The sequence below is a fragment of the Oncorhynchus mykiss genome, chromosome 8 (assembly GCF_057628025.1).
Source record: "Oncorhynchus mykiss isolate SJ-2025 chromosome 8, ASM5762802v1, whole genome shotgun sequence".
Classification (NCBI taxonomy): domain Eukaryota; kingdom Metazoa; phylum Chordata; class Actinopteri; order Salmoniformes; family Salmonidae; genus Oncorhynchus; species Oncorhynchus mykiss.
This window is the reverse complement of record NC_143029.1, coordinates 64,523,415-64,550,963: the sequence shown is the minus strand read 5'-3', so window position 1 is coordinate 64,550,963 and position 27,549 is coordinate 64,523,415. Positions and strand designations below refer to the sequence as shown.

General features: G+C 40.6%; 1 protein-coding gene across 18 annotated transcripts in view; it reads right to left on the bottom strand.

Moving 5' to 3' along the window:
* LOC110530308 (astrotactin-1) overlaps positions 1-27,549 on the bottom strand; it is a 270,605-nt gene that overhangs the window by 126,060 nt on the left and 116,996 nt on the right. For all 18 annotated transcript variants that reach the window (XM_036985941.2, XM_090182267.1, XM_021613237.3 and 15 more), the window contains 4 exons: positions 22,432-22,582; positions 14,753-14,919; positions 13,300-13,494; positions 4,135-4,262 (listed from right to left, as the gene is read on the bottom strand). In XM_036985941.2, coding sequence (XP_036841836.2) covers positions 4,135-4,262; positions 13,300-13,494; positions 14,753-14,919; positions 22,432-22,582 — 641 coding nt within the window. The remainder of the gene's footprint in view (positions 1-4,134; positions 4,263-13,299; positions 13,495-14,752; positions 14,920-22,431; positions 22,583-27,549) is intronic.

Genomic DNA, 27,549 nt, shown 5'->3' with positions numbered 1-27,549 from the left:
ACCAGACGTTTTTCCTAACTGGCAACAGTACCCACTCCTTTGATGATCACAGGCATCTAATCTAGTGCTAGAGCACAAATGATTGACACTGTGTACTACTTCACCTGTGGTGTTTCCCGTTCTACCTCTCTGAATTGACACTTTTACTATACTCATTCAGACGCTCACACACATTTTAGTCAATCTGAGCTGTGAGAACATGACAGCCAATGCCTTTGTGAGAGAGTCCCCTGAAGACAATCAGTGAAAACCCAGCTGCCCTCCCAGCCCCCACAATACATACCATGACTGCCAGTCCTTCTTTTTGCTTTAAAAGCCAGAAGGACTGCTCCCTTTCTCCTTTTCTTCATCTTATGGGACATCTGCTTAGTGGCAGTGAAAGCATACCTGCTTTCTGCTTTCCAATTAAATCAAGATGTATTTGCCTTTCAAAGCCTCACCTCCCTCTCTTCTCCATTGGAATAATTGATGGAACCCACTGGCCTATGATGAATGACTTCCAACCCAGAGATGAATAGGAAGATGAATGCATTGCCCTAGGAGGGTTGGAGAGGTAGTGCAAGGAGTGCTGACATGGTGACAAATACACTGACCATGGCACCAACCTGCCTAAATCAGCAAGGGAGGGTGGCAACCGCTCAAGAGCACCGCCAGGCACAACCTCATTGCCTCACTCCTGTCTCATGGACTATTAGCTAAGTTAGCAATTAAATGCCAGGTGCAGTAGATTCAGTGTTTCTGCTATAATACGATCAAAGTGAAAGGATGCATATACCGATTTACACATTCAGGACGGTGTATGTTCAGTTAAATGCTGATAAAGGAGAATAGCCCTTCTAAGGATCGACATTTCAGGTAACTTGAAAGATCAATACTACTGTGTAGGATTTCAGCCAGCATCGGATAGGCAATTCCCTCCATTGTGAAATCTAAATGACATCTGCAATGAATCACTCAGACATTGAAATTTACAGTATCTATTCCCAGTGTGCAAAACTGGTCAACAATACATCATTTTAACCAGTTTTTCTCACTGGGATGTTTCTTGTTGATACTTTGAGACTAGTGAGGTCAAAACTGTCATTTTCTCTTGACTATTCTGCATTTGACTATGCCACATTTTAGAACAGAGAGCAAAACCCAGGAATCACTGTACCTGAAAGGGCCCCAGTAATCCCATCCCCCTGTATGCATAAAAATGTATCCTACTGTGTAAGATAAACTCTAATAGAACTGTAGCTGCAGGACTATTACAGCATTATAGTCTGCATCCTAAAGGACACCCTATTCCCTACATAGTGCACTACTTTTGATCAGAGCCTTAAGGGCCCTGGTCAAAAGTAGTGCATTAATTGGGGAATAGAGTGCCATTTGGATCACAGCCATGGTGCAGTGGTAATGGGATACTGTGCTGTGGCTCCCCTCCAGCCCACACCAACCGTTGGATAAAAAAAAGTTGTGCTTCACAGAGGGACAAGGCCCTGGGATGTGATGACAGCAGAAGATCCATTAAGATTATACTTTTCTAATATCCTCTGAAGTTTCCAATAAACTTCAAATCTTAACAGATGCCAATCTGTCCTTATTGATTGTCCATTACTTTGGAAATAACCTTGGAAATGTGGTTTAGAGTGAGGTGCACTGTAGTGTCTAAGCCATCTTCTTTGAGAGGTCATATAAAACATCTAAATCCTTAACATTACTGTGGATTCCCAAAAATAAAAGGAGATGGCATCTCCCACAAAAGAACGCAATTACTATGGATTTTGTTTTTCACACCACTGGACGCATCGGGCCAGTTGCATCCAAACATAGGTACCATAGTTACCGTAATAATTGTATAGTACCAAAGGTACTATAATAGTGCTGGATGGTTACAGTATATATACAAAAGTATGTGAACACCCCTTAAAATGAGTGGATTCATCAAATTCAGCCACACTCGTTGCTGGCAGGTGTATAAAATTGAGCACACCGCCATGCAACCTCCAAAGACAAACATTGGCAGTAGAATGGCCTTACTGAAGAATTCAGTGACTTTCAATGTGGCACCGTCATAGAATGCCACCTTTCCAACAAGTTAGTTTGTGAAATTTCTGCCCTGCTAGAGCTGCCCCGGTAAACTGTAAGTGATGTTATTGTGAAGTGGAAATGTCTAGGTACAATGTCTCAACTGCAAAGTGGTAGGCCACACAAGCTCACAGAACAGAACAGCCGAGTGCTGAAGCGTGTAAAAACCGTTTGTCCTCGGTTGCAACACGGACTAATGAGTTCCAAACTGCCTCTGGAAGAAATGTCAGTACACAAATGGTTCGTCGGGAGCTTCATGAAATGGGTTTCCATGGCCGAGCTGCCGCACACAAGCCTAAGATCACCATGCACAATTCAAAGTGTCAGCTGGAGTGGTGTAAAGCTCGCTGCCATTGGGCTCTGGAGCAGTGGAAATGGCAGTCCGACGGACAAATCTGGGTTTGCCGCATGCCAGGAGAACGCTACCTGCCGGAACGCATAGTCCCAACTGTGAAGTTTGGTGGAGGAGGAATAATGATCTGGGGCTGTTTTTCATGGTTCGGACTAGGACCCTTAGTTCCACTGAACGGAAATCTTAACACTACAGCATACAATGACATTCTAGACAATTCTGTGCTTCCAACTTTGTGGCAACAGTTTGGGGAAGGCCCATTCCTGTTTCAGTATGACAATGCCTCCGTAGACAAAGCAAGGTCCACACAGAAATAGTTTGTCGAGATCGATGTAGAAGAACTTGACTGGCCTGCACAGAGCCCTGACCTCAACCCCAACACCTTTGGGGTGAATTGGAACGCTGACTGCGAGCCAGGCCTTATCGCCCAAGATCAGTGGCCGACCTCCGTAATGCTCTTGTAGCTGAATGGAACCAAGTCCAGGCAGCAATGTTCCAACTAGTGGAAAGCTTTCCCAGAAGAGTGGAGGCTGTTATAGGAGCAAAGGGGGGATCAATTCCATATTAATGCCCATGATTTTGAATTAAGATATCCACATACTTTTAGTCATGTAGTGTATGTGCTCATTTCATAATTTCCAATGTGACAGTTTGTTTATAATATGCTAAATAGTTCATTGTCCCACTGCAAATTCGATGGTGCTTTAAGACAACCATTATATTGTACTGACTACTGAATGACAGTACTGCAGCATACTGTATGGTCACAGCTTCACAGTTTCACAGCACATATCTAACCATTGGTTGGGCGTACATCCTTTTTTATTTTTACATTTACAGATAAAACGAAGATCAGTGTCTTTCCATTTCCAGGAAATTGGATGGAATGGGATTTCTCTCAAGTTGAGTAACCCAAATGTTAAATATTCTGTTAAGCTCCCTGTGCAGTAATGTTGAATTGGGCAGTAAAATATTTAATTGGTCAGTAAAATGTTGCACAGCACAACATCAGCAGCAAATGGGAGCTGTGAATGGAAGGATGAAAGATGCATTACATTGAAGCCTGAGTCATTTGGTTGGAGCAGGGAGGGATCTTTTCCTCTGTTAATGAGGGCGTTTTAGATAGAACCTCTGTATTCTGTCCAAACGGCACAGCTGGCATCATGTAGTGTGGAGAAGCACTAGACAGAATTCTGATCTGAAAGCAGTAGCACAATCCATAATCACCCCTTTTCCTCATGAAAAATTATTTTGTTAATATCTTCCCCCATTTCCTTCTAGTTCATTATTTACATGATTATCTGCTTGGTAACGTGGCGTACTGTGTGAATGTGGATTGTGTAGTGTGCTTGATGCAATCACACACGTTTTGAAAAGGTTGTTGAAGGCTGATGTGGATGTCGTGCATGTTTTATGAAAATACAATCAAGGTTAAATGACAATATGGTTGTGAAGAGAAAATCTAAACATTCCAAATTGCAGTGGTTCAAAAGCACTATTATTTTTTGGTGGAAAACATTTTTTATTGAAAACAGTTGACCCTCATGCAGAAAGTCATGCTGTACTTCAGTACATGTACTGTACCTTCCATATCTGTTTGCATAGTTTTAATATGCTCAACATCAAAAAACAACATATGGTTATTGATTAAAACATATGCTACTAAATGTACATACTCTTATCATACATAGATTCTGTAAACTTCTCCCTACCTGTGAGATAGTCTGGATCAGGGACTGGGTCCGACAGCTCTTCGTGGCACTGCACGTCGGTTGGCACTGATGCCACCACCATGCCATCTGGGAGCTGCTGCTCGATGCCTCGGGCAAAGTTCTTCTGCCTGGATTAAGGATGAGACAACAGCCTATTTAGAGCCCCACAATTACTCACCCATCCAACTAGGCCTTACGAGGGAGACAGGGAATAAGGCAAAGAAGAGACTGTACCTGCGTCCCAAATTTCACTCTATCCGTTATACAACGCACTACATTTGAACAGCTCTCTATGGACCCGGGGCAAAAGTACTGCACTACATGGAACACGGTGCTATTTGGGACGCAGCCACAGCTACCAAGAGCTTATGAGGGCCTACAGAGAGAATAAAGCAGAGAAGAGCCAGTGTCAATCATGAGCACATTGCAAAGCAGTATCGTCTGAAGTGAAGAGGAAGGTCAGCAATTCTTGGAGAAAAGTGGAGATAATAAAAAAGATTATTGTTAAAACCAACACGTTTCAGCCCATAGCCTTCATTAATTTTTATTCTAGCAGATCGTTAAGAGAAAATCCGTAGGAAATATATGAGCATGCATGGAAGAATCAGAGACATCGAACATGTCATTTTTCATTATGTTAAATATCCTTTTATTCTGTGATTCTCCAGTTCCAAACCTGATATGCTAATGTGTTCATGTTTAATACTGCTCTTCCTGGTATACTCATCCCTGTCTCTGCTCACTAAATTCATTCATTACAATGGTGGTAATCTCCACTCCAAAGTGTCCATTTGAAAGTTTGAAAAAGAGTGGATTTTAAAGGGCAAATTACTTTGAATTGAATATGAATAAACTGTATTGTTGCTACATCTTTCATTTGTCCTTTAAAAGGATCAGCGAGGAACCTGAAAGTTATATGAAAGCCTTATTGCTTTATGCTGACTTTTCTGCATTCATGGTAAGAGACGCTGGTGAAGATTTGAGTTTGAAAGGTGATCCTTAATCTAAAAATCTTGGTTTCTCCTAGAAAGCCTGAATCATGAATAACCACATGTACTGCATGAGGATACCCGTTACAAGGATTTTAGACCAGACAAATAATGAAAGCCAATCCATTCAATAGTGAAATAACTTGTGGGGACAACTTTATAAAAAGAAAACACCCACCCAAAAAACACACAAATAGCTGAGGAATGGCTCTGTACAGTACATCTACAGTATATCTACTCATTTAAGTAGATTATTCTGACTTGAAGGTTAACAGCCACATCTAATTTAGAAACCAAGAATGAACAGCATTATCTTAAAATACTCAAAACACAACTTTCCATAATTGGGTTGAAACAGGAAAGGTGTGGGATGCAGTTACAGTGCCTTGCGAAAGTATTCGGCCCCCTTGAACTTTGCGACCTTTTGCCACATTTCAGGCTTCAAACATAAAGATATGTGAAGAATCAACAACAAGTGGGACACAATCATGAAGTGGAACGACATTTATTGGATATTTCAAACTTTTTTTAAACAAATCAAAAACTGAAAAATTGGGCGTGCAAAATTATTCAGCCCCTTTACTTTCAGTACAGCAAACTCTCTCCAGAAGTTCAGTGAGGATCTCTGAATGATCCAATGTTGACCTAAATGACTAATGATGATAAATACAATCCACCTGTGTGTAATCAAGTCTCCGTATAAATGCACCTCCACTGTGATAGTCTCAGTGGTCCGTCAAAAGCGCAGAGAGCATCATGAAGAACAAGGAACACACCAGGCAGGTCCGAGATACTGTTGTGAAGAAGTTTAAAGCCGGATTTGGATACAAAAAGATTTCCCAAGCTTTAAACATCCCAAAGAGCACTGTGCAAGCGATAATATTGAAATGGAAGGAGTATCAGACCACTGCAAATCTACCAAGACCTGGCCGTCCCTCTAAACTTTCAGCTCATACAAGGAGAAGACTGATCAGAGATGCAGCCAAGAGGCCCATGATCACTCTGGATGAACTGCAGAGATCTACAGCTGAGGTGGGAGACTGTCCATAGAACAACAATCAGTCATATATTGCACAAATCTGGCCTTTATGGAAGAGTGGCAAGAAGAAAGCCATTTCTTAAAGATATCCATAAAAACTGTCGTTTAAAGTTTGCCACAAGCCACCTGGGAGACACACCAAACATGTGGAAGAAGGTGCTCTGATCAGATGAAACCAAAATTGAACTTTTTGGCAACAATGCAAAACGTTATGTTTGGCGTAAAAGCAACACAGCTGAACACACCATCCCCACTGTCAAACATGGTGGTGGCAGCATCATGGTTTGGGCCTGCTTTTCTTCAGCAGGGACAGGGAAGATGGTTAAAATTGATGGGAAGATGGATGGAGCCAAATACAGGACCATTCTGGAAGAAAACCTGATGGAGTCTGCAAAAGACCTGAGACTGGGACGGAGATTTGTCTTCCAACAAGACAATGATCCAAAACATAAAGCAAAATCTATAATGGAATGGTTCAAAAATAAACATATCCAGGTGTTAGAATGGCCAAGTCAAAGTCCAGACCTGAATCCAATCGAGAGTCTGTGGAACGAACTGAAAACTGCTGTTCACAAATGCTCTCCATCCAACCTCACTGAGCTCGAGCTGTTTTGCAAGGAGGAATGGGAAAAAATGTCAGTCTCTCGATGTGAAAAACTGATAGAGACATACCCCAAGCGACTTACAGCTGTAATCGCAGCAAAAGGTGGCGCTACAAAGTATTAACTTAAGGGGGCTGAATAATTTTGCACGCCCAATTTTTCAGTTTTTGATTTGTTAAAAAAGTTTGAAATATCCAATAAATGTCGTTCCACTTCATGATTGTGTCCCACTTGTTGTTGATTCTTCACAAAAAAATACAGTTTTATATCTTTATGTTTGAAGCCTGAAATGTGGCAAAAGGTCGCAAAGTTCAAGGGGGCCGAATACATTCGCAAGGCACTGTACTAACCCATCCTATTATTCTTCTATGAAGGAAAAATTACTGATTCTATTGAAAGGACCATTTTGTTATTTCCACATTCCAAGCACAAATGTCTGTCTTGAAGCAATAACACTCCCAGCATCCCATTACTTAATATATTCTTACAACCACCTCTAAAATAATAATGTATCCCTTGAAGTAACAAATTAGAAAAGGTTTTCATAACTGTTAACTGCAATAGTCCTGTCAACATCTAAAATCCATAGCAGTGCCAGTGACAAATATACTTGAGCTTCTAGGGACTTAGAGCTAGCAGGAAATGGATGTAACTGTAAAATGGATGTGCATATTTAGCTAAAATCTTCCCCTTTGGGAAAGGCATTGTGTGAAAATTAAACCTGGGCCCATATCCACAAAGCATGTTAAAGCTGTTTCAAGACAACAAAAAACTCCCAGCTCAGAGTAGGTTTTAGGATAATGTTAAGACACTGCCCAGACAAACTCTGAGACAGGAGTAAAATCAATTCATAAACATTTATCTCCGCTGGTAATCACAACAGTGGGAAACACCTAAACAAAAGTAAGAGATAAAAGTAACAAATAGTTAAAGAGCAGCAGCAAAATAACAATAGCGAGGCTATATACAGGGGGTACCGGTACAGAGTTATTGTACATGTAGTTAGAGTTATTAAAGTGACTATGCACACACTACCAGTCAAAAGTTTGGACATACCTACTCATTCAAGGGTTTTTATTTATTTTTACTATTTATTACATTGTAGAATAATAGTGAAGAAATCAAAACTATGAAATAACAGATATGGAATCATGTAGTAACCAAAAAAGTGTTAAACTAATCAAAATACATTTATATTTGAGATTCTTCAAATAGCCACACTTTGCCTTGATGACATCTTTGCACACTCATGGCATTCTCTCAACCAACTGAATGAGGTAGTCACATGGAATTAATTTCAATTAACAGGTGTGCCTTCTTAAAAGTTAATTTGTGGAATTGCTTTCCTTCTTAATGCATTTGAGCCAATCAGTTGTGTTGTGGCAAGGTAGGGGGGTATACAGAGGATAGACCTATTTGGTAAAAGACCAAGTCCATATTATGGCAAGAAGAGCTCAAATAAGCAAAGAGAAACGACAGTCCATCATTACTAATGAAGATCAGTCAATCCGGAAAATTTCAAGAACTTTTAAAGTTTATTCAAATGCAGTCGCAAAAACCATCAAGCGCTATGATGAAACTTCCTATCATGAGGACCGCCAAAGGAATGGAAGACCCAGAGTTATCTCTGTTGCAGGGGATAAGTTCATTAGAGTTACCAGCCTCAGAAATTGTAGCCCAAATAAATGCTTCACAGAGTTCAAGTAACAGACACATCTCAACTGTTCAGAGGAGACTGTGTGAATCATGCCTTCATGGTTAAATTGCTGCAAAGAAATCACTACTAAAGGACACAAATAATAAGAAGAAACTTGCTTGGGCCAAGAAACACGAGCAATGGACATTAGGCCGGTGGAAATGTGTCATTTGGTCTGGAGTCAAAATTTGAGATTTTTGATTCCAACCGCCATGTCTTTGTGAGGCGTGGAGTGGGTGAACAGATGATCTCTACATGTGTGGTTCCCACCGTAAAGCATGGAGGAGGAGGTGTTATGGTGTGGGTGTGCTTTGCTAGTGACACTGTCTGTGAGTTATTTAGAATTCAAGGCACACTTAACCAGCATGGCTACCACAGCATTCTGCAGCGATACGCCATCCCATCTGGTCTGGGCTTAGTGGGGCTATAATTTGTTTTTCAACAAGACAATGACCAAACACACCTCCAGGCTGTGTAAGGGTTATTTTACCAAGAAGGAAATTGATGGAGTGCTGCATCAGATGACCTGTCCTCCACAATCCCCTGACCTCAACCAAATTGAGATGGTTTGGAATGAGTCGGATTGCAGAGTGAAGGAAAATCAGCCAACAAGTGCTCAGCATTTGTGGGAACTCCTTCAAGACTTAAAAAAAAACATTCCAGGTGAAGCTGGTATAGAGAATGCCAAAGGTGTGCAAAACTGTCATCAAGGCAAAGAGTGACTATTTGAAGAAACTCTAATATGAAACATATTTTGATTTGTTAAACACTTTTTTGGTTACTACTGTACATGATTCCATTTGTGTTCTTTCATGTCTTCACTATTATTCTAAAATGTAGAAAATAGTCCAAATAAAGAAAAACCCTTGAATGAGTAGGTGTGTCCAAACCTTTGACTGGTACTGTATCAAAATAATATTTTAACAACTCCAACTGCATGTGGCGCAGGAACCACTGACTCGCTGCATTTTTGTATTATCAAGACACCTGCTGGTAACTCTTAACTGGTTAGGTCAGCTAATGCATGAGGTCTCCTAATTATCTGTTGACTAGGTGGGACTCTTATGACTAAAGAGGCTTCATGCATAGCTTTTATTTTCACCCATAAGAGTAGGAGTAAAATGTCTCTATTCTCAGCACTTACAACCAATTTTCTACTCTGAGACACAATGTGGATGAGGACACTGCAATAATGTATGCCATTTCATTTGTATGGCCATTCCATGGACAGGGGTAAGGAAGAGAAACACATTGTTAACAGTAATTAAAAGCATGGAAATTAGACTCACACAAATCCAATATGCTGCTTTAGGCATAGTATAACAACGCGTATCGCTTGAGCAAAGGAACTAGAGAAAAGGTACGGATAATGCACCTTGGGCTTTGAAGGTGGAATGGTTTTAATGTGCCATTGTCGTTAATTAGTATTGTCAAAAAGGAGGTATACCGGTATGAAATATGCCATTGTTAAACTGGCTTAAAGCCAAGTCCATATTAGCATAGTTAACTGCCAAACTTTATCACAAATTACTTTTCCTGTGACCTCAAAATGTAAGAGCACAAAAAAAAAAGTATGAAAATGTGTGCACTCACCACTGTAAGTCGCTCTGGATAAGAATGTCTGCTAAAATGTCTAAAATGTCAAATGTAAATATAATTGTGAGTTTCTTTAGACTTTGGTCTCTAACAAACAACAATTAAAAGTAGAATTAATCAAATTATAATCAGTTGTGGGATGAGATGAGCAGGGATGTCAAAAAACTATTTCAGTTTATTTTAAGATCTGAGAAACTAAAGTAAAAATTGTATTTTGGGATTTCAGGATTTCAGCCAACTTTATAATTTCAACGATGACATACCTCATACCTTTGATTGACATTGAAACTTTTTTTTGGGGGGGGGGGGGGGGGGGCGCTCATATCTGACGACAAGTGATGGAATGACCCTGGGGTGGAATCTTTACAGCGTCCAATAATAGAGGCAATGGCCTCCAGTGTTCAATATAATCAATCTAGCTCAGACAGACATTTTATATTTTAATTAAGCGAGTAGATTAAGGTGTTCCTCCTCCGAGGGGGTGAGAGGAGACACCCCACCAAGTAGTTTGGGAATGTGGTCTTAATCATGATCCCAAGCAGGCCCTGATGAGAACAAAGGGCAGTAAAATATTAATTAAAACCTGCTCTAAGCATGTTGTGTGGAGGAGTGAGAGAGAGAGAACAGGGACAGCAAAGAACGAGGAGCCAAAGGGGAGAAATAATGAGAAGAGGTTGCCTTTTTAACTCACATTATTCTAATGGACTTCATTGCCTCCCTCAGAGACACGGAGATCTAGCAGTGGGACATCGCATCACTGCAAAGTCTCTAGACATCTCAGCTGAGATCCCATCCCATCTCCCTCTCTATGCTCAAGAGAAGAACAAAATGTAATGGAATATTCCCTTATATGTGCCTTTGATAGAAAACTCTGTGTCTATGCCGGTCTCAGCCACATAAAAGCTCCGGCTAAGATTGTGTGACACCTCTTATTTACCTCCAATCCTCCACAGAAAACTCTGAAACTTTTGAAATAATAATTACCAAGCCAACTCTGAAATTCAGCCGGGTAGCATGAGTGATTCTGACAACGACATCTACCTTTTTTAAAAACATGAAAAGTGTTTCAGAGGCTGGTGAGCATGAAAGCAGAGCCCACAGCCCTGTGTGGATAGAATCAGACGCAGCTCTGTGGCACAGCCTGGAGCCTGGCCATCCAGCATGCTCTGCTCCCGCTGACTGGGTACAGGCTAGCCTCATCTTATTCCAACAACACCGGCTGTGAAGAGCCAGTGGGTACCTGCTCACTCTGCTAGATGTGTCCTTTAATTTTCTTCCTTTTGTTGTTCCAGCCAGACTAAATAAAAAGGTAGGGGTAGGATGCCTCTTTTTCAAATAAATAAAAGATCAACAGTCAAACTTGACTCAGAGGGAATGTGCATATTTTGTCTAGTTTGTGAAACACTCCGTGTACAGTAGAGTGCGGAAGAGTTGAGCTTGGGAGTTTGAAGAACCAAGCTTCCATTTCTATCCAGCAGCTATGTACTGTATGTGGTTTCTGTGCTTTTCAGAAATGTGAAAATAGTCATAGTTGAAGTTCCATGACTTTTTACACAATTCATGAATGATTAGACAGTGTTCAAATGTCATATTCTTGCCTTTCATACGTTTACTGTCAAAGAGTGAAACAGATGTTTGTGACCCTCCAGAACCGTGGGTTCGGGCTTTGAAGAAGCGCCAATGAAGCTCCAAGCACCAGGCTGGTGTGAGTATGAAACAGAATAATACCGTTTTTTCTCTACTTTTTTTCCAGGAAAGTCTTTGATGACGTCTCTCATGGTGACTCTCTTTGGAAACCATCCATGAGTCCCACAATAACTTATTCCTTTCCATGGGGTGTCAGTAAAATGGCCAAAATGTTATTTATAGTGTTACATTGATTTACCTATATAATGTAAAGACAATACTTCAAGGCAATATACATTTTGAAGTTGGTTTGGCCATTTTCTCCTTTGAAATGATCCAAACTTGTAACATTAGCATTTGTTTCTAATTGAGAGAATGTTCATTCATATTTTTTTAGATTCAATTTGAAATTTCCTGCACTGCTACATCAGCAGTAATGTTTACATCCCAGCACTATTCCTCCTATGTATCAACGTTGACTATTTCCTTTAGTTTCAAATTAATTGTCACATCAATATGGCATTCTTGTGAAGTTTTATCTACTCCAATTAAGGTCCATTACACCAAACTGACTCCTGGTCACTTTTAATTCACTTTTTACCATCTTGTATAATTAGGGTTTGCATTGAGGCTTTCTCCAGTGCTGTGTATGCCTGCAATCTGCACAGGAGCATTTGGTGCTTTTCAAAGTCTGTCTGAAACACTGGCTGTCTCTCCCAGTGCTTTCAAAATGAGGAGATCAGAGCATTTGAGATTTAGCTACTTGATGATATTAACTTTCCCTCGTTCACCTTCCACTAGCACTCATGTGACATATTGTAAGTGGATGAACTGCCTCCGGCTGCGGGATCCATGTGCACCCAAATTAAATTTCAGGTCCGCAGATTATTTCCGTGACCTTCTGACTTCCTGACTTCAGCGGAAAGGAAGCATTGTGAGTGGACGATGGTAATTAAGCAGCCTTCAAAGCATGCTGCCACGGAACTAATTCACAAACAGGGACTGCTGTGCATTTTGTTAGATACTGCAAGCATATCTTTAGATCCTCATTCACAGGATACACTGTATTTATATTGACATGTAATGTGGTATCGTTATGATCATTTTCATTGTGGAGGGAAGAGTACATTTGAAACATGCCATACATATTTAATCTTCTGAATTCATTAATTGCTCACCTTGCTTTAGTCTACTATACATCTCTACACATAAAATAAAATCCATAAATAGTAGTTCATTCTTACATGTTCTATGTTTGAGCTGCTTTTGAAAGCAAAAGTCGAATTGGAAACATTATTGGCATTGTTAAATTCGATTTTCATAATAGCAAGCTAGGACTGATGGTTTGGTTAGCTAAGCTAGCAAGTCTGTTTGTTTGGTTACCTTTGCAACTACAGTCGCTATCTAGTAAACGTGCTATTTCTAGCAGAAATGTGTTAAATTATAGTCATTGTATAGAAGGGATAATCAACTCCGTGGAAGTTAAGTTCTACTCGGCTACTCCGTGGAAGTTAAGTTCTACTCGGCTAGCGTGTCATGGAACACACCTTCCACATTGTTTATTATTAAACTATTTTATACATGAGATAAAAACCCATGACACAACTCATACATTACCTGAAGGTAGCTTTGAGGATCTGACCAGAGATGATTTCTTTGGTATGGTTGTTGTAGCCATAGAAGAGGTCCCCGAAAACGGTTTGGTTGGCTGGGACGTCAGCTGTTTCCCCACAGTCCAGTCCCTCAGTACAGGCTTCAGACAAGGGCTGGCAGGAACGACCATCTTGACCTCTCTTGTAATCCTCAATACAGCTACAACGGCAACCAGAAAAAAACAATGGTAGCCGTGTGAGCTGAGCATTTAACGTGTTCTTACATTATATTAAAATAGATTGTTTTATCTAGATTAAACATGTAGCTTCTAATACATATAGTCATACTCAGGGTTTAGAACAAATTATGTTTGAATTCAAGTCAATACTGGGATAAAAACTAGGTTGGTTTTGACTTTACTGGATTTGATTGAGCAAGTTACTTTGTGACTGATTGAAGAGTGCATGAAATTCCTTTTGAACATTATGTAAACATCACTTTAGCTAGCTATGAGGATTATTTCTTTATTTTACTTGTGTTCATGGTTCACTAGTTACTCAGAAGTGCACCTCTTTATGACAGAGTTCAAGGGGATACACAAAATAGGCCTCACGATTCTAGTGTGCTGATCAATTCTATGTTTGTTCTATTGTGCTATTAAATCAATTCAGTGAACACAAACCCCCCCTTTTCATTTTTCAAAAAGGAAATAATTCAAACAGTGTGAGTTTTCTCAAGACTCTTTCATATTGATGACATTTTGATATCCCAGTGTCTAGCGAGCTCTGTAAAATGTATCAAAAGGCAGTACGAAAAACGGCCAGGGATTAAACTGAAAGAAGCTTTCTTCATGATGACATTGTTCTTTCCAAAGGAAAGTGTTACTAAAGAGGGTTAGATATGTCTTAATGCAGTCCTAATGCACATGACATACTGTATAAACTGGTTCACTTTCTCTGTCATATTATCATGTTTCATATGATAGTAAATGACACGTTTGCCACCTACAATCAGAAAGACTTTAGTAGTCAGGAGAAGACTTGACACAGACTAAAATAGAGGTCAAAAGATCCTTCTCTTTTAAGAGACAACCTCTCCAAGGGGAAGAGACTACTCACTCTGAGTGACTAACGCACTGCACAGCTGACATTTAAAATACTTACTGCTGCACTTTCTTGTCCTACTAAATCTGTGTCATGACAATGCCTGACAATCACCAGGAATCTACTGAGATGAAAAAGAAGGACATACTAGTAATTTCATGGCATTGTTTAAATGTTCTACCATGTACAATTCGATCCTTTTATACACTTTAGGATATGACAGTTCAGTGTCATGCAATGTCAGCTCAGTGCCACAGAGACAAGGCCATGGGCACATAGGGATGGCACAGCATGGGACCTGGTCAAAAGTAGTGTACTATGAAGAGAATAGGGTGCCATTTGGGACAAATCCAAGTTCAGTAGTGTTCTCTCACCCGCAGAACATCTGTATGTTGTAGAGGGTGGGGTCATCCTCCAGGGGGGCAAGCTGTTGGAGGCACAGTTGTTCACAGCCTCCGTTGAAGCCATCAGAACAATCGATGCCAATGTGGTGGTCGTAGCAGCCTGTGCCATCCTTCATAGGGCTCAGTCCCGGAGGGCACTACAAGTAGTGGGAATAAAGGATAAAGGATGTCCAGATTGTCAAAAACAATAGGGCTACAGATTAATCAAAATAATGTGAGATGTGATCTGATTTTAGTTCACACAGAAATAAGTAGAGATCAGACACATCCAGATCCCATGTGTGTGTACGAATTATAGAAAAGTGGGAAAGCAAACATTTTGCAAAACTTTTGGAAAAATCAAGGTAAAGGCTTTGATTACATTTTCCCAAATAACATTCCGTAAACTCTTTCACACCACAAAGGACGTGCTGCTAACCAAGATATATGAGGCGCAAAGGTATAATAAATTCACAGAGGCCTGCAGAACTTCTACAACGCCACACCTGCATCCATAGTTACAAAGACTCCCCTGTGCCTCCCAAAGCATTTTTTTCAGAGGCCTGTGAAGCCAAATTCACATGATGTTCTCTGTAAGCCATGCCTTCAAAGGGAACTTTGATGGGATGATACTTAACAAGGCATCCCTGCCTGGAGAAAAGAGGGAAAAGCTATGTTTGCCTTCAAGCAATAAGGAAGCATAAGTGACAATATATTTATTTATTTCCTCTTCAAAGTCTCCAGTGCCCATCGACCCTGGCATCATGACATCCTAACACTAGTCTGTGTTAGACAGGTTCGAAAGAGTAACCCTGTGGGGAATTTAACCTGTTGCTTTTGTTTTTACAGGATCGTATGAGAAAAAGTTTGGACCTAACGCCAAGTCACAAATGATTTGATTATGACCAATATATTCAGACGTAAAGATTTTCCAGACTGTTGCAGTAGGCTATGTTTGAAGCGAAGCTCTATGTGGATGGATCATACATACTGCATGATAACCTAGCATGAGACTCATAACTAAGGAGTGATGAGGAAATTAACAGCCATGAAATAAATATATTTTTTCACCATAGGGATGAGCAGAAAAACATTAAATATGAATTGTAACTTCATCAGTTGAGTCAGACAGCTGCACTGAAAATCCACAATTGTCCTACATCATATTTATGTAAGATTTCAGATTGTGTGCACCTGTAAATGTGGTTTATCCCCCCCCCCCATTTCCCCATTTCATACATACACTAAGGCTGGGATTCAATCCGACCGCAGTTTGTCAACAATTAGGCTTAAAAAGGCAATGTTTCAGTGTTCGCTGATACATGGTAACACTGCATGTCAGCTCTGTCCCTCATGCAAAATTATCTTTAAAAGCCATATTGTCTACAACCTGCGCGAGGGTTAAATCCCTTCCTAGATCATGATGACCCATCTCTCCACTGACAACAGTGTAGAGGACAGGTACAGTACAGTGTATTGTTTTTTGAAGCCTAAGACTTATGCTGTTATACAAAGAGGTCTGGTTGGCCCTCTTACACAATTGTTTAACCATTGGGCTAATGGACGTGGTAGTTGATAAAGTATCAATGGCCAGTGAGGCACATGTAGTAACAGGAGTACCTCGCCTCTCCCTGGACTCATTGTTATTGATTTGTCGCATGGCTATGAGCACTATGACAACTGATTTATCACCTGTAATGTAAAGATCATGGTACATTGAATCTCCTAACTCATCTGTAGCAGAGACTCCTTAAATCACTGTGCCTCTGTGCAATCGATGGCAATGGGGAAGTGTGTCGTGTGTCAAAGGGATGTCAGAGAGGAAATAATGTATTGATAGTTCTTGCTTGTGAACCCCACATGTCTCTCCTTATTGAGTGTTGTAATAGGCCTCCGTTCAATGACATGCAGAATTAGGAGAACTCAGGAGCATTTCCCCAATGTCCAAAGAATGGTGATCATTAAAGACGTGCTTTCCTTATACTGTTTGAGGATTTTTCATACAGTAAGTTATCTATTGATAACAATGCAAATACTGTATTAAGTGTACCACTTTAAGAACATTTTAGAAATTGACAATGCATGATTGAGTGAATCATATGATGTAAAATCATTCAGATAATGAGACAAATGGCAAAAGTCTAAAGATCCATCCCTCCATGGTAGAAACATTAGATAATGTCAACAAAAATTATTCTTTCATTTTAGAATTATTATTTTTTTCTCTCTCTTTTTTTGTGTTGCTTGGTCAAATAACAAACTCATGTTTCACCACAAAATAAACAACATCCTTTACCGTCAGTTTAAAGGGCAATGAAGGCCTTTTTCTACTTCTCCAAAGTCAAATGAACTCGTGGATACCATTTTATGTCTCTGCAGCCAGTATGAAGGAAGTAAGAGGTAGTTTTGTGAGCCAATGTTAACTAGCATTAGTGCAATGACTGGAATTCTATGGTATCTACTAGCATTCTGGCAGTTACCATAGATTTCCAGTCATTGTGGTAACACTAGATAGCAATTGCATTAACGCTAGTTACCAACTTCCTTCAAACTGCACGCAGAGACATAAAAATGGTATCCACAAGTTCATCTCAAACTGGGGAAGTAGAAAAAGGGCTTCATTGCCAAAATACTGAAGTATTCCTATAAGGAAACGAGACAGTACTGTATATGATGGCACTGTACAGGCTTGTGAAGCTTTTGTATTTAGGCTAAACTGGAAAAACCCTTGAACCACTTTGCCTTTTAATCTTATTTTCTAATGGAGATACATTCCTCCTGCTTACTTCCAGCTTATGGGAATCAGCCATGTGGTATTGCTACTGTACATAGCAAGTTGGATAAGCTATGCCATTTCCAAATTCGCCAAATAGACAGATTGAAGAAAGTGGACAATAGATATTTCAAATTTATCCAGCCAGCAGAGTTTTCTACACTGGCAAGAAAGATAGATTTGGTTTCAAATGCCATCATTGAGGTTATCAAGGCATATCAGGTAGTCTTAAGAGTTACAAAAGTATCCAGAGTGCAATGATATAATAGCCCCTTGGGAATATAATTTGAATTGTTGTAAACTTTGTAACAAGTATACAAAGATTCTATAACGCTCTCCTCTAAATCAAACATATTGACACCCTTACAGTAGTTACCAGTTCTTACCATTTTTCACAATGTCGGAACCAAAATCGGAACCAATTTCTTAGGGGGGTTTGATTCTAAATATGTTTTACTAACATCTACCACAGTCCTAGCAAGTGTGAAAAGGTCATATTTCAGAGGTAGCTTTAGGGATTACAGTGGTGCATTAACATGCTGTGGCATCTGTCCACAGCTGTGGCGGTACATTAGATTTTTCCAAAGAGGATGGAGTACCTTAAATCCACCCAGTGATCCTTAGAGGAAAACATCAGTAGTGGCAGGCTACTGACCACCCGCTCCTCTTTAGGAGTATGCTCATAGAATACCTCAGCCAAGTATCGACTGAGCTCAGAACCGCTTAGTGCCCAAAATGTGATCCAAGACAGAACAAATTCAGCTGAATGTGGACTGCGTCGATATACATCTGCTACGTCAAAGTGACAAAGTGCATCAACTAGCAACACATATGAAGCACGTTGAGCATGTTAAGGTGCTTGTCACAATTGAGCATTCTGTTAAATGTGAAGTATATCTATTTATTTCTCTGGGGGGGAAGTACATATGACTCCAAAACTGCACACCTCATTTTTAAAATGAACATTTGACAACATTGATGAAGTTCAGTAGAAGTGCAGGCCAGTAGTCCTGAAGCCACGTGAGAAACTGTCTCCACCCATGGAATATCCCCATGGAGTCTCCATATAACAATTACAGAGTTAAATTGAGACATTGGGGAACTTTTCCACCCGGGTTATACTCAGCGCAGGGAGTCTGTAAGTGTGTGATAGCAGTCCTAATGTCTGAATCATGTAAATACTAAGGTCTCCTCTGTCGGTACACATCTCACACCACAGGCTGACACGCTTTGTTTGGACAGGGCCCAATTTGTTCTGGTGGCTGGACAGACAGTCTCACGTTTCCCCTGTTCTAGCAGGAGGAGACAAGAGCTAATTAATCACATAATCATTTGGTGATTATTAGACTTTACTTCCAAACGACTGCACCCTCTCTCCCCAGGAGTGCCATACATCAGCCAGACAGAGGGGGTCAGGAGGCATCGGCTCATGCTAGGAGAGATATTAAACAAGATGAGACTGGCAGCATGGACTCAGACAAGGTGTTAATTTATAAGTGGAATCGGGGTCTGAGTCCCAGACATTTACCAGTATGATTAGACGGACGAAAGTATAATTTATATAACTCGTCACAAGGTAATTACAAAACACCAAGATATCTATGCAACAGATGGCAGCATCCTGGATATCTTGCTGTAACAAGAGCGGACGCTTAGTAAGAACTAGTAGGACATTAAAAAAAAGGCAAAGATTCATTCCTTATTGCGGATTTCAGTGCATGATACCCATGATTTAAAGCTTGTAAATGTGTTTATGAATGGTATGTCCATATTAAACCTTAAATTACCATAAACCATAAATCCAGAGCTTCCGGTTGGTCTGGGTGAGACAGACAAGAATCTATATCACAATAATTGAAACAGTTCGGCCAAAACAGCATGAGGTATACTAGTAAATGTTTAGAAATAAATACCAACATGATGGATATCTATTATTATCGGTTGCTAAAAAGACAAGGGCTTTTGTTTCATTACTTAGAAAACAAATAAAAATTAAAATAAGATGCTTATTTGATGATTGAATGTATTTTGCAGTTGCGTAAACTGGGGGCAAAGGTCTACAGTCGCTATTTCATAAAGCTCATGCTTGTTAAGAACTGCTGTCTACTTCAGAGCTCAATAGAGCTCCTGACATCATTCAATTCTATATAATAATTATTTCCATCGCATAAGACATTCATCTGTTGTTTGACCTCAGATATTTTGCAATACTCTCCGCTGTGTTTAAAAGTCAAACCTATTCAATATTTTGTCAGAAATCTATAAATTTAGTCGTGACTTTTAGATACTGGAAACCACCGATAGGTCAAAAGTCTTGTACATCTCTACCGTATAGAGTGCAATGTCAGTGAGTGGACAGGCTGTTAGTTGTGAACTCTGTGACAGCTACATTCACCAAGGTCTAACCACCAGCACCATTAGAGCCGAAGGGAAATGCTCTCAAACGGGCAATAAATTGTTTGCGTAATCTAACTGCTTGGCAAGGAAATACAATGTTGTTGTGCAGCAGGCTTGTGGCATTAACAAGACCAAAATATACAAATGAGGTGATTTTATATGCATGTCTTTCTGAATTAACAGCAAGCCAAGTCAGGCCTAACAACCAGGAATCTTAATTGCAATGGTGCAGGAAATGGATGTATTTTCAGATTATGCTAGGGACCCCAGGCTATGAAGGAACACTTACATTGATATCCAAGTATGGCCTCTGTGCTCAAATTGCAATTGTAACTGTGACAGATACAATTATGAATGTTTGTTGTTGATCAAAATAATTGTGTCTGCTCATTTATAATTAACATTCAAGCGAGAAATATAGTTTCCTGCAAAAACATCTTGGTCAAAACTGGTTTAGACATGGGATTTGAGAATGGGATTGGTCTTGGTAGCTATGTCAAACAAATGGTTTGAGACAAGTCTGACCGTTCTTATAACCAATGGATTTTGACAGCTACGTTTTGAAAAGTAATGCAAGTGTGATATTATCAATACAGTGCAGAAATTTGGAACTGAATTGCATAGAAAATGTGCCTTAGCTCTGGTATATCATGCCCTTTATACTCATACCCATATACGGGTTGAAAATGGCAGATTTGGGCACTGATAAACGCCTAAATTGTAACATAGTGGCTATACAGCAACATACTACATCAGAGATCTGTCTTTGCGCTTCACAGCACTGTATGGATTTTGACTGACAGCTATTCTGAAATTGAGCACCACGCGTGACAAGAAATTGCCCTGATACCTCCCGCTAATTGGGCAACTTTTGCAAATGAGTGAGGGAAATGCTGTCTCATATATTGAAAGATGAGACATTGAGGATTATAATAAATACCAATTTGATGTCATAAAGTAAGCCAATTGTGCACTTCACGATGTGCACTCATATCATAAAACCCATGTCATATACAGTGTCAACATTTATGATCACTATGTTTGATGTACAGTTACAAGATGACATGGCATCAAACCCTGGGTTGTTCTGAACAGAATCAGCCTGTTTGTCTATTGAAAAGAGAATTCACCGTGGCACACGCACCTGAACGTCTCCTTTCTATGCGCACCAAAATGATGATCTGTTTCCCTGAATTGCATTGTGAATGCCTAACACTGTAATATCGTATTATAACTCTGAGGTCATGTTGGAAATATATGCCAAAATGATGTCCACCTGACCTAGATTGCAATTTATAATGGACTGTTTTTAGATTGTGTAAAAAAACAACAGTAATTGTGTGATTGCAGGGTTGTGTTCCAAACAAAATAACAAGTGTGCTTGCTCCAGTTCCTCAACGGCACAGCTAGGAGAGCTCAAAAAACTACCTTATTGTTGAAGACTCTTCTTTGAGTCATAAAAGTTCATTGAAATTACTGAGGAACTAGGCGAGGCATGTGGTCACTTGGATACACCAGTTAGTCCTCTCACTCAAACAGTTGCAATTTCTTAGTCTTATGTTGCAACTACCCCATATTTACCAGGAATATTCTTATCATGTAACTGAATGTACCCAGAATATTTTCAGATTTTGCTATCAACAAATGCAGTGAAATGTAGAGTAAATGTAAAATGCACATAAAATGAACATTGTAATGTTTGGATTCAGTCTTGTGTCAGGTGAACCTTTGGTCTGATAATGGCCCCATAATCTGCAAACTATTCCCGTTCAGCGACTCCTGTGGCGGGCCAGGAGCAGTGCACGCTAACACGGTGCCAGCTGTACGGTGTTTCCTCCGACACATTGGTGCGGCTGGTTTCCGGGTTAAGTGGGCATTGTGTCAAGAAGCAGTGCGGCTTGGTTGGGTTGTGTTTCAGAGGACGCACGGCTCTCGGCTTTCACCTCTCCCGGGTCCGTACGGGAGTTGCAGTGATGAGACAAGACTGTAACTACCAATTGATTACCACGAAATTGGGGAGAAAAAGGGTAAAATAAAAAATATATAAATATATATATTGGCAGAATATTGGGAAAATGTAAATCAAGAAATGATTAGCATTTGAGTAATATTGTATACTTTCTTTCAATCAAATGTTAGAGGGAGTCATCTGAGAAAGTAATCTGATCAGAAATGCTGGATCACAAACAGTACCTACCCAAGTACACCTAGTACACCTCAAACTAATGTCTTGAGTGCATTGCAGTACTTGAACAGAAATTAACTCGCTTGAAAGACCGTTCGTTGACAGCCTGAGCTTTTCGGATCAGGTGACAAATAATGTGTTGCAAAGAAGAGTGATACACAATTGGAGCACACCTTTTTAATAGGAAGTAGGAACCATTGGCAGATGTTGAATGTATTAAAACATCCATGGTTCATTTCATGGCCGCTAAGCAGAAATAAAGAAAGACGGTTCTGAGAGGAGGGCCATCCCCAGGCAGTACAGTGACTCACTCACCACACATCCACTGGAATCAAGCTTGCGGTCAGAGATGCAGCGGAAGTTTCGGCTACAACCACCGTTGTCCTTTGAGCAGTCACGCACCGGGCCAAACGAGTCCAGTAAAACCTCCAGACTGTCAAACGATGAGGAGATCATCAGCTCTTCTCTGGCAAAATAAAACACAAACATAAACATTAGAATCATCCCCCTCAGCACAGCACTAAATCATTACGTTCCCTAGCAATCAAATGGCTTATTGTCTGTTGATTGAAAATGGGTTCATTGTAGTCCTTCACAGAGATGAGAGAAAAGATCTTGCACTCTTTCAATTTTGCAGAAACTTGTTACATCACCAGATTAAGAGTGTGTGCCTAGCAATGAATGAACAGAGCCTGCGGGATTGTTTCTTTGACCTTGGCTTGCCCTCCGTATCCAAATGCATCTTTTAATTTGTTCATTTTATGATGAAATTCATTCAGTCAGAGGCAGGGCCGCCACAACCTGAGATTCAAAGCAACCCTGCTTTACAAAGGGCCTAAGACATGTTTCATAAAAAGCATGTTATTTACGGTATGTCCTTTATTGCTATAATCTTTCTCCAAGCCATCTGTTTTGTTTCTTATGTGAAATATTTCAAAGACATGCAAGGTCAAATATTAGAGATCATCACATTGACATATGAATAAAAAAGTGTTGATGAAGAACAAAGCTTGGACATTCCATTCTTCTTTTCAAGATGCTAAATTACTATGCTACTGACGTGGAATATCTATGATAAACGGAGTACTTTTATAATAACCCTGCCATGAACCTTGCCTAAGGGAAAGAAAGAATGGCCTCTTGTTTTGCAAAAGTATTTCTTTGCTCCCTCACCCACTCCCAGAATGCTTGCTCGGAGATTGCCTGAAACAAACATATTTGATATTTCATTAACTTTCAGAGTCACTGATTTTATCAAACTAGACAATTTTATTTTATAATTGACTGTGGGTATTGTCTTCATACATTTATGGAGAACAAACTCAACAGGTCACAAATATAATGATGTATTTGAAAAAATTATGGAGGGTTTAATTGTTATATTGAACTTAGGCTACCTTTATGATGAATTCATTATTTTGTATTAAGTACACAAAATAACTGTATGTGATCAGTCCCACAGTTCCACAATTCCCAGGCTGCTTGTTTGATTGAATCCAGACTTTACATTTGTGGTATTCAATAGACATCACTGTACATTTTAACTTGAACACTTTCTTCATAGAAAGATGAGACCATTTACCCTGACCTTCAATTATAGATATGATTAACAAGAACATTTAAAGGCCCAGTGCAGTCAAAAATCCAATTTTCCTTTGTTTTGTATCATATCGTACAACAGCTGATGAAACTTAAAGTGTCAAAGTGTGAAAACATTTGATCAGAGTGATTTCCTGACAGTTACAATCTACACACACTCTTCTAATCAGCAGGTTTGCATGGGTGGGAGTTTCAGCTTTCCATGGTGACATCAACATTCAGTAAATTGGTTAATACACCACTAACAAAGAGACATCCAAACTGCTCTGCTATTAACAGATCATTTTCAGTTTCCCCCTCCCCACTCAGACCACTAACAGACAGTCCGAATAAAATTCTTGCTTGAAAAATATTTCGTGTTAAAAGTGATTTTTGCCCATTTTAATGGAAATCAGTAAGCTACTTAACTGTTACCCAGAAAGTATTTGATATTGATATAAACAAGGTTGCATTGGGCCTTTAATCAAAAGGAAAGTCATATCAACTAATAATTCAAAAAAGGCACAATGAAGAGGCATTCATTCAGGCCATTAGCCGTTGGAAAAATACAGGCTGCCTAATTGCTTCTCTTTACCCTGTAATTTGCCTTCCATTATACTTTATGGGTGAGTCACAGTTTAAATGGAATGACACACTGTATGTTGTGAGGATTTTGATTCCAAGTCTGCAGATCACTCTACATATCCATGAATAGCTAGCTCTACATGGTTTAACTTTTATTTTGATGCGCTGACCAACTGTGTCTTCACTGACATTTTCTACCTCACCCTGTCTGTAATACCAACATGTTTCAAGCAGACCACCATAGTCCCTGTGCCCAAGAACACTAAGGTAACCTGCCTAAATGACTACCGACCCATAGCACTCACGTCTGTAGCCATGAAATGCTTTAAAAGACTGGTAATGGCTCACATCAACACCATTATCCCAGAAACCCTAGACCCACTCCAATTTGCATACCGCACCAACAGATCCACAGATTATGCAATCTCTATTGCACTCCACACTGCCCTTTCACACCTGGACAAAAGGAACACATATGTGAGAATGTTATTCATTGACTATAGCTCAGTGCTCCACACCATAGTGCCCTCAAAGCTCATCACTAAGCTAAGGACCCTGTGACTAAACACCTCCCACTCAAACTGGATCCTGAACTTTCTGACAGGCCGCCCCCAGGTGGTAAGGGTAGGTAACAACACATCCACCACACTGATCCTCAACACAGGGGCCCCTCAGGGATGTGTGCTCAGTCCCCTCCTGTACTCCCTGTTCACTCATGACTGTACGGCCAGGCATGACTCCAAAGCCATCATTAAGTTTGCAGATGACACAAAAGTGGTAGGCCTGATCACTGACAACGATGAGACAGTCTATAGGGAGGAGATCAGAGACCTGACCGTGTGGTGCAGGGACAACAACCTCTGCCTCAACGAGATCAAGACAAAGGAGATGATTGTGGACTACAGAAAAAGGAGGACTGAGCACACCCCCTTTCTCATCGACGGGGCTGTAGTGGAGCAGGTTGAGAGCTTCAAGTTCCTTAGCGTCCACATCACCAACAAACTAACATGGTCCAAGCACTCCAAGACAAAGATTTGGCATGGGTCCTCAGATCCTCAAAAGGTTCTACAGCAGCACCACCGAGAGCAACCTGATGGGTTACATCACTTCCTGGTATGGCAACTGCTCGGCCTCCGACCACAAGGCACTACAGAAGGTAGTGCGTATGGCCCAGTACATCACTGGGGTCAAGCTTCCTGCCATTCAAGACCTTGATACAAGGCGGTGTCAGAGGAAGGCCCTAAAAATAGTCAACGACTCCAGTCACCTTAGTCATAGACTGTTCTCTCTGCTACTGCACAGCAAGCGGTACCGGAGCGCCAAGTCTAGGTCCAAGAGGCTTCTAAACAGCTTCTACCCCCAAGCCATAAGACCCCTGAACAGCTAATCAAATGGCTACCCAGACTATTTGCATTGACCCCCCCCCCCCCCCCCCTTTTATGCTGCTGCTACTCTCTGTCATCATCTATGCATAGTCACTTTAATAACTCTACCTACATGTACATATTACCTCAATTACTTCGACACCAGTGCCCCCGCACATTGACTCTGTACTGGTACCCCCTGTATATAGCCCCACTATTGTTGTTTACTGCTGCTCTTTAATTATTTGTTTTTCTTAGCTCTTACTTTTTGGGGGGTATTTTCTTAAAACTGCATTGTTGGTTAAGGGCTTGTAGGAAAGCATTTCACTGTAAGGAGAAATTATAGATAAAACGTTGGACGTAAACATTACACAACAAGTCGGAAAATCACAAATTCAACAATGAGCGGTTTGGAAGGAATCAGTGGCTAACTGCAAGCGTCGCAAAGCAATCACTATTTTGGTTCCCCTGCCTGCTATTCGGTGGAGAGGGTGTGTGGTCCAGGTCTGGGTTTAAGGATTTAAAACATCTGTCTGAAAGGGTCTCTTGTACAAGCATAAAAGGATAAACATTCACCCGCAACACCATGGGCCAGAAAATGTAGAATTGGCCATGCTGTCAATCCAGTATGACTTCTGCTGCGTTCAAAACAACTGGAAACTCAGAATTGGAAAATGACTTCAGTGCTTTCAAGAAAAAAACAAGCTTCGGAAAATAAGTTTTGAACGGTAATCCAACTCGGAATTACAAGTCGGGAACTCGGGTCTCTTTCTAGAGCTCCATCTGAAGTTCACTGACATCAGGAATTGACCTCGTTTTTTTCTTCTTCGAGTTCCCAGTTGTCTTGGAAGCATCATAAATCCAGAGAATGTCAGATTTTGATGACAAAGGTTGCCCACAAGAAGGACCGCCGCACAACCCGTGCCATATGGAGTTGGTCCCCTCTTTGCTGCTTGATAACAGCCTCCACTCTTCTGGGAAGGATTTCACTAGAATTTAGAACATTGTGGCGGGGACTTGCTTCCATTCAGCTACAAGGGCATTACTGAGGTCGGCCACTATTCTTCCCAAAGGTGTTCGATGGGGGCATTGTCATTCTGAAACAGGAAAGGGCCTTCCCCAAACTGTTGCCACACATTTGGAAGCACAGAAGGTTATTGCATGCTGTTGCGTTAAGATTTCCCTTCACTGGAGCTAAAGGGTCTAGCCCGAAACATGAAAAACACCCCCACACCATTATTCCTCCTCCACCAAACTTTACAGTTGGCACTATGCATTCGGGCAGGTAATGTTCTCCTGGCATCTGCTGAACAGATTAATCGGTCGGATTGCCAGATGGTGAAGCGTGATTCATCACTCCAAAGAACGATTTTCCATTCCTCCAGATTCCAAGGGTGGCAAGCTTTACACCACTCCAGCCGAAACTTGGAATTGCACATGGAGATCTTAAGCTTGTGTGCAGCTGCTCGCCCATGGAAACCGATATCATGAAGAGCCAGATGAAGAGGTCTTTAGCAACCGATGACAGACGATATGTACGCGCTATGCGCTTCAGCACTTGGTAGTCCCGCTCTGTGAGCTTGTGTGGCCTACCACTTTGCGGCTGAGCCGTTGTTGCTCCAAAATGCTTCCACATCACAATAACAGCACTTACAGTTGACCGGGGCAGCTCTAGCAGGGCAGAAATCTGATGAACTGACTTGTTGGAAAGGTGGCATCCTATCACTGTGCCACGTTGAAAGTCACTGAGTTCTTCAGTAAGGCCATTCTACTGCCAATGTTGGTCTATCCACATACGTTTGTAAATATAGTATATGTCTTGTGTGCTACTGCATAATATGTATACTGTAGCTGAGAAAGTAATACTAAGAGTATGTTGTGTAATAAGCTGTTAAAACCTCTTGAA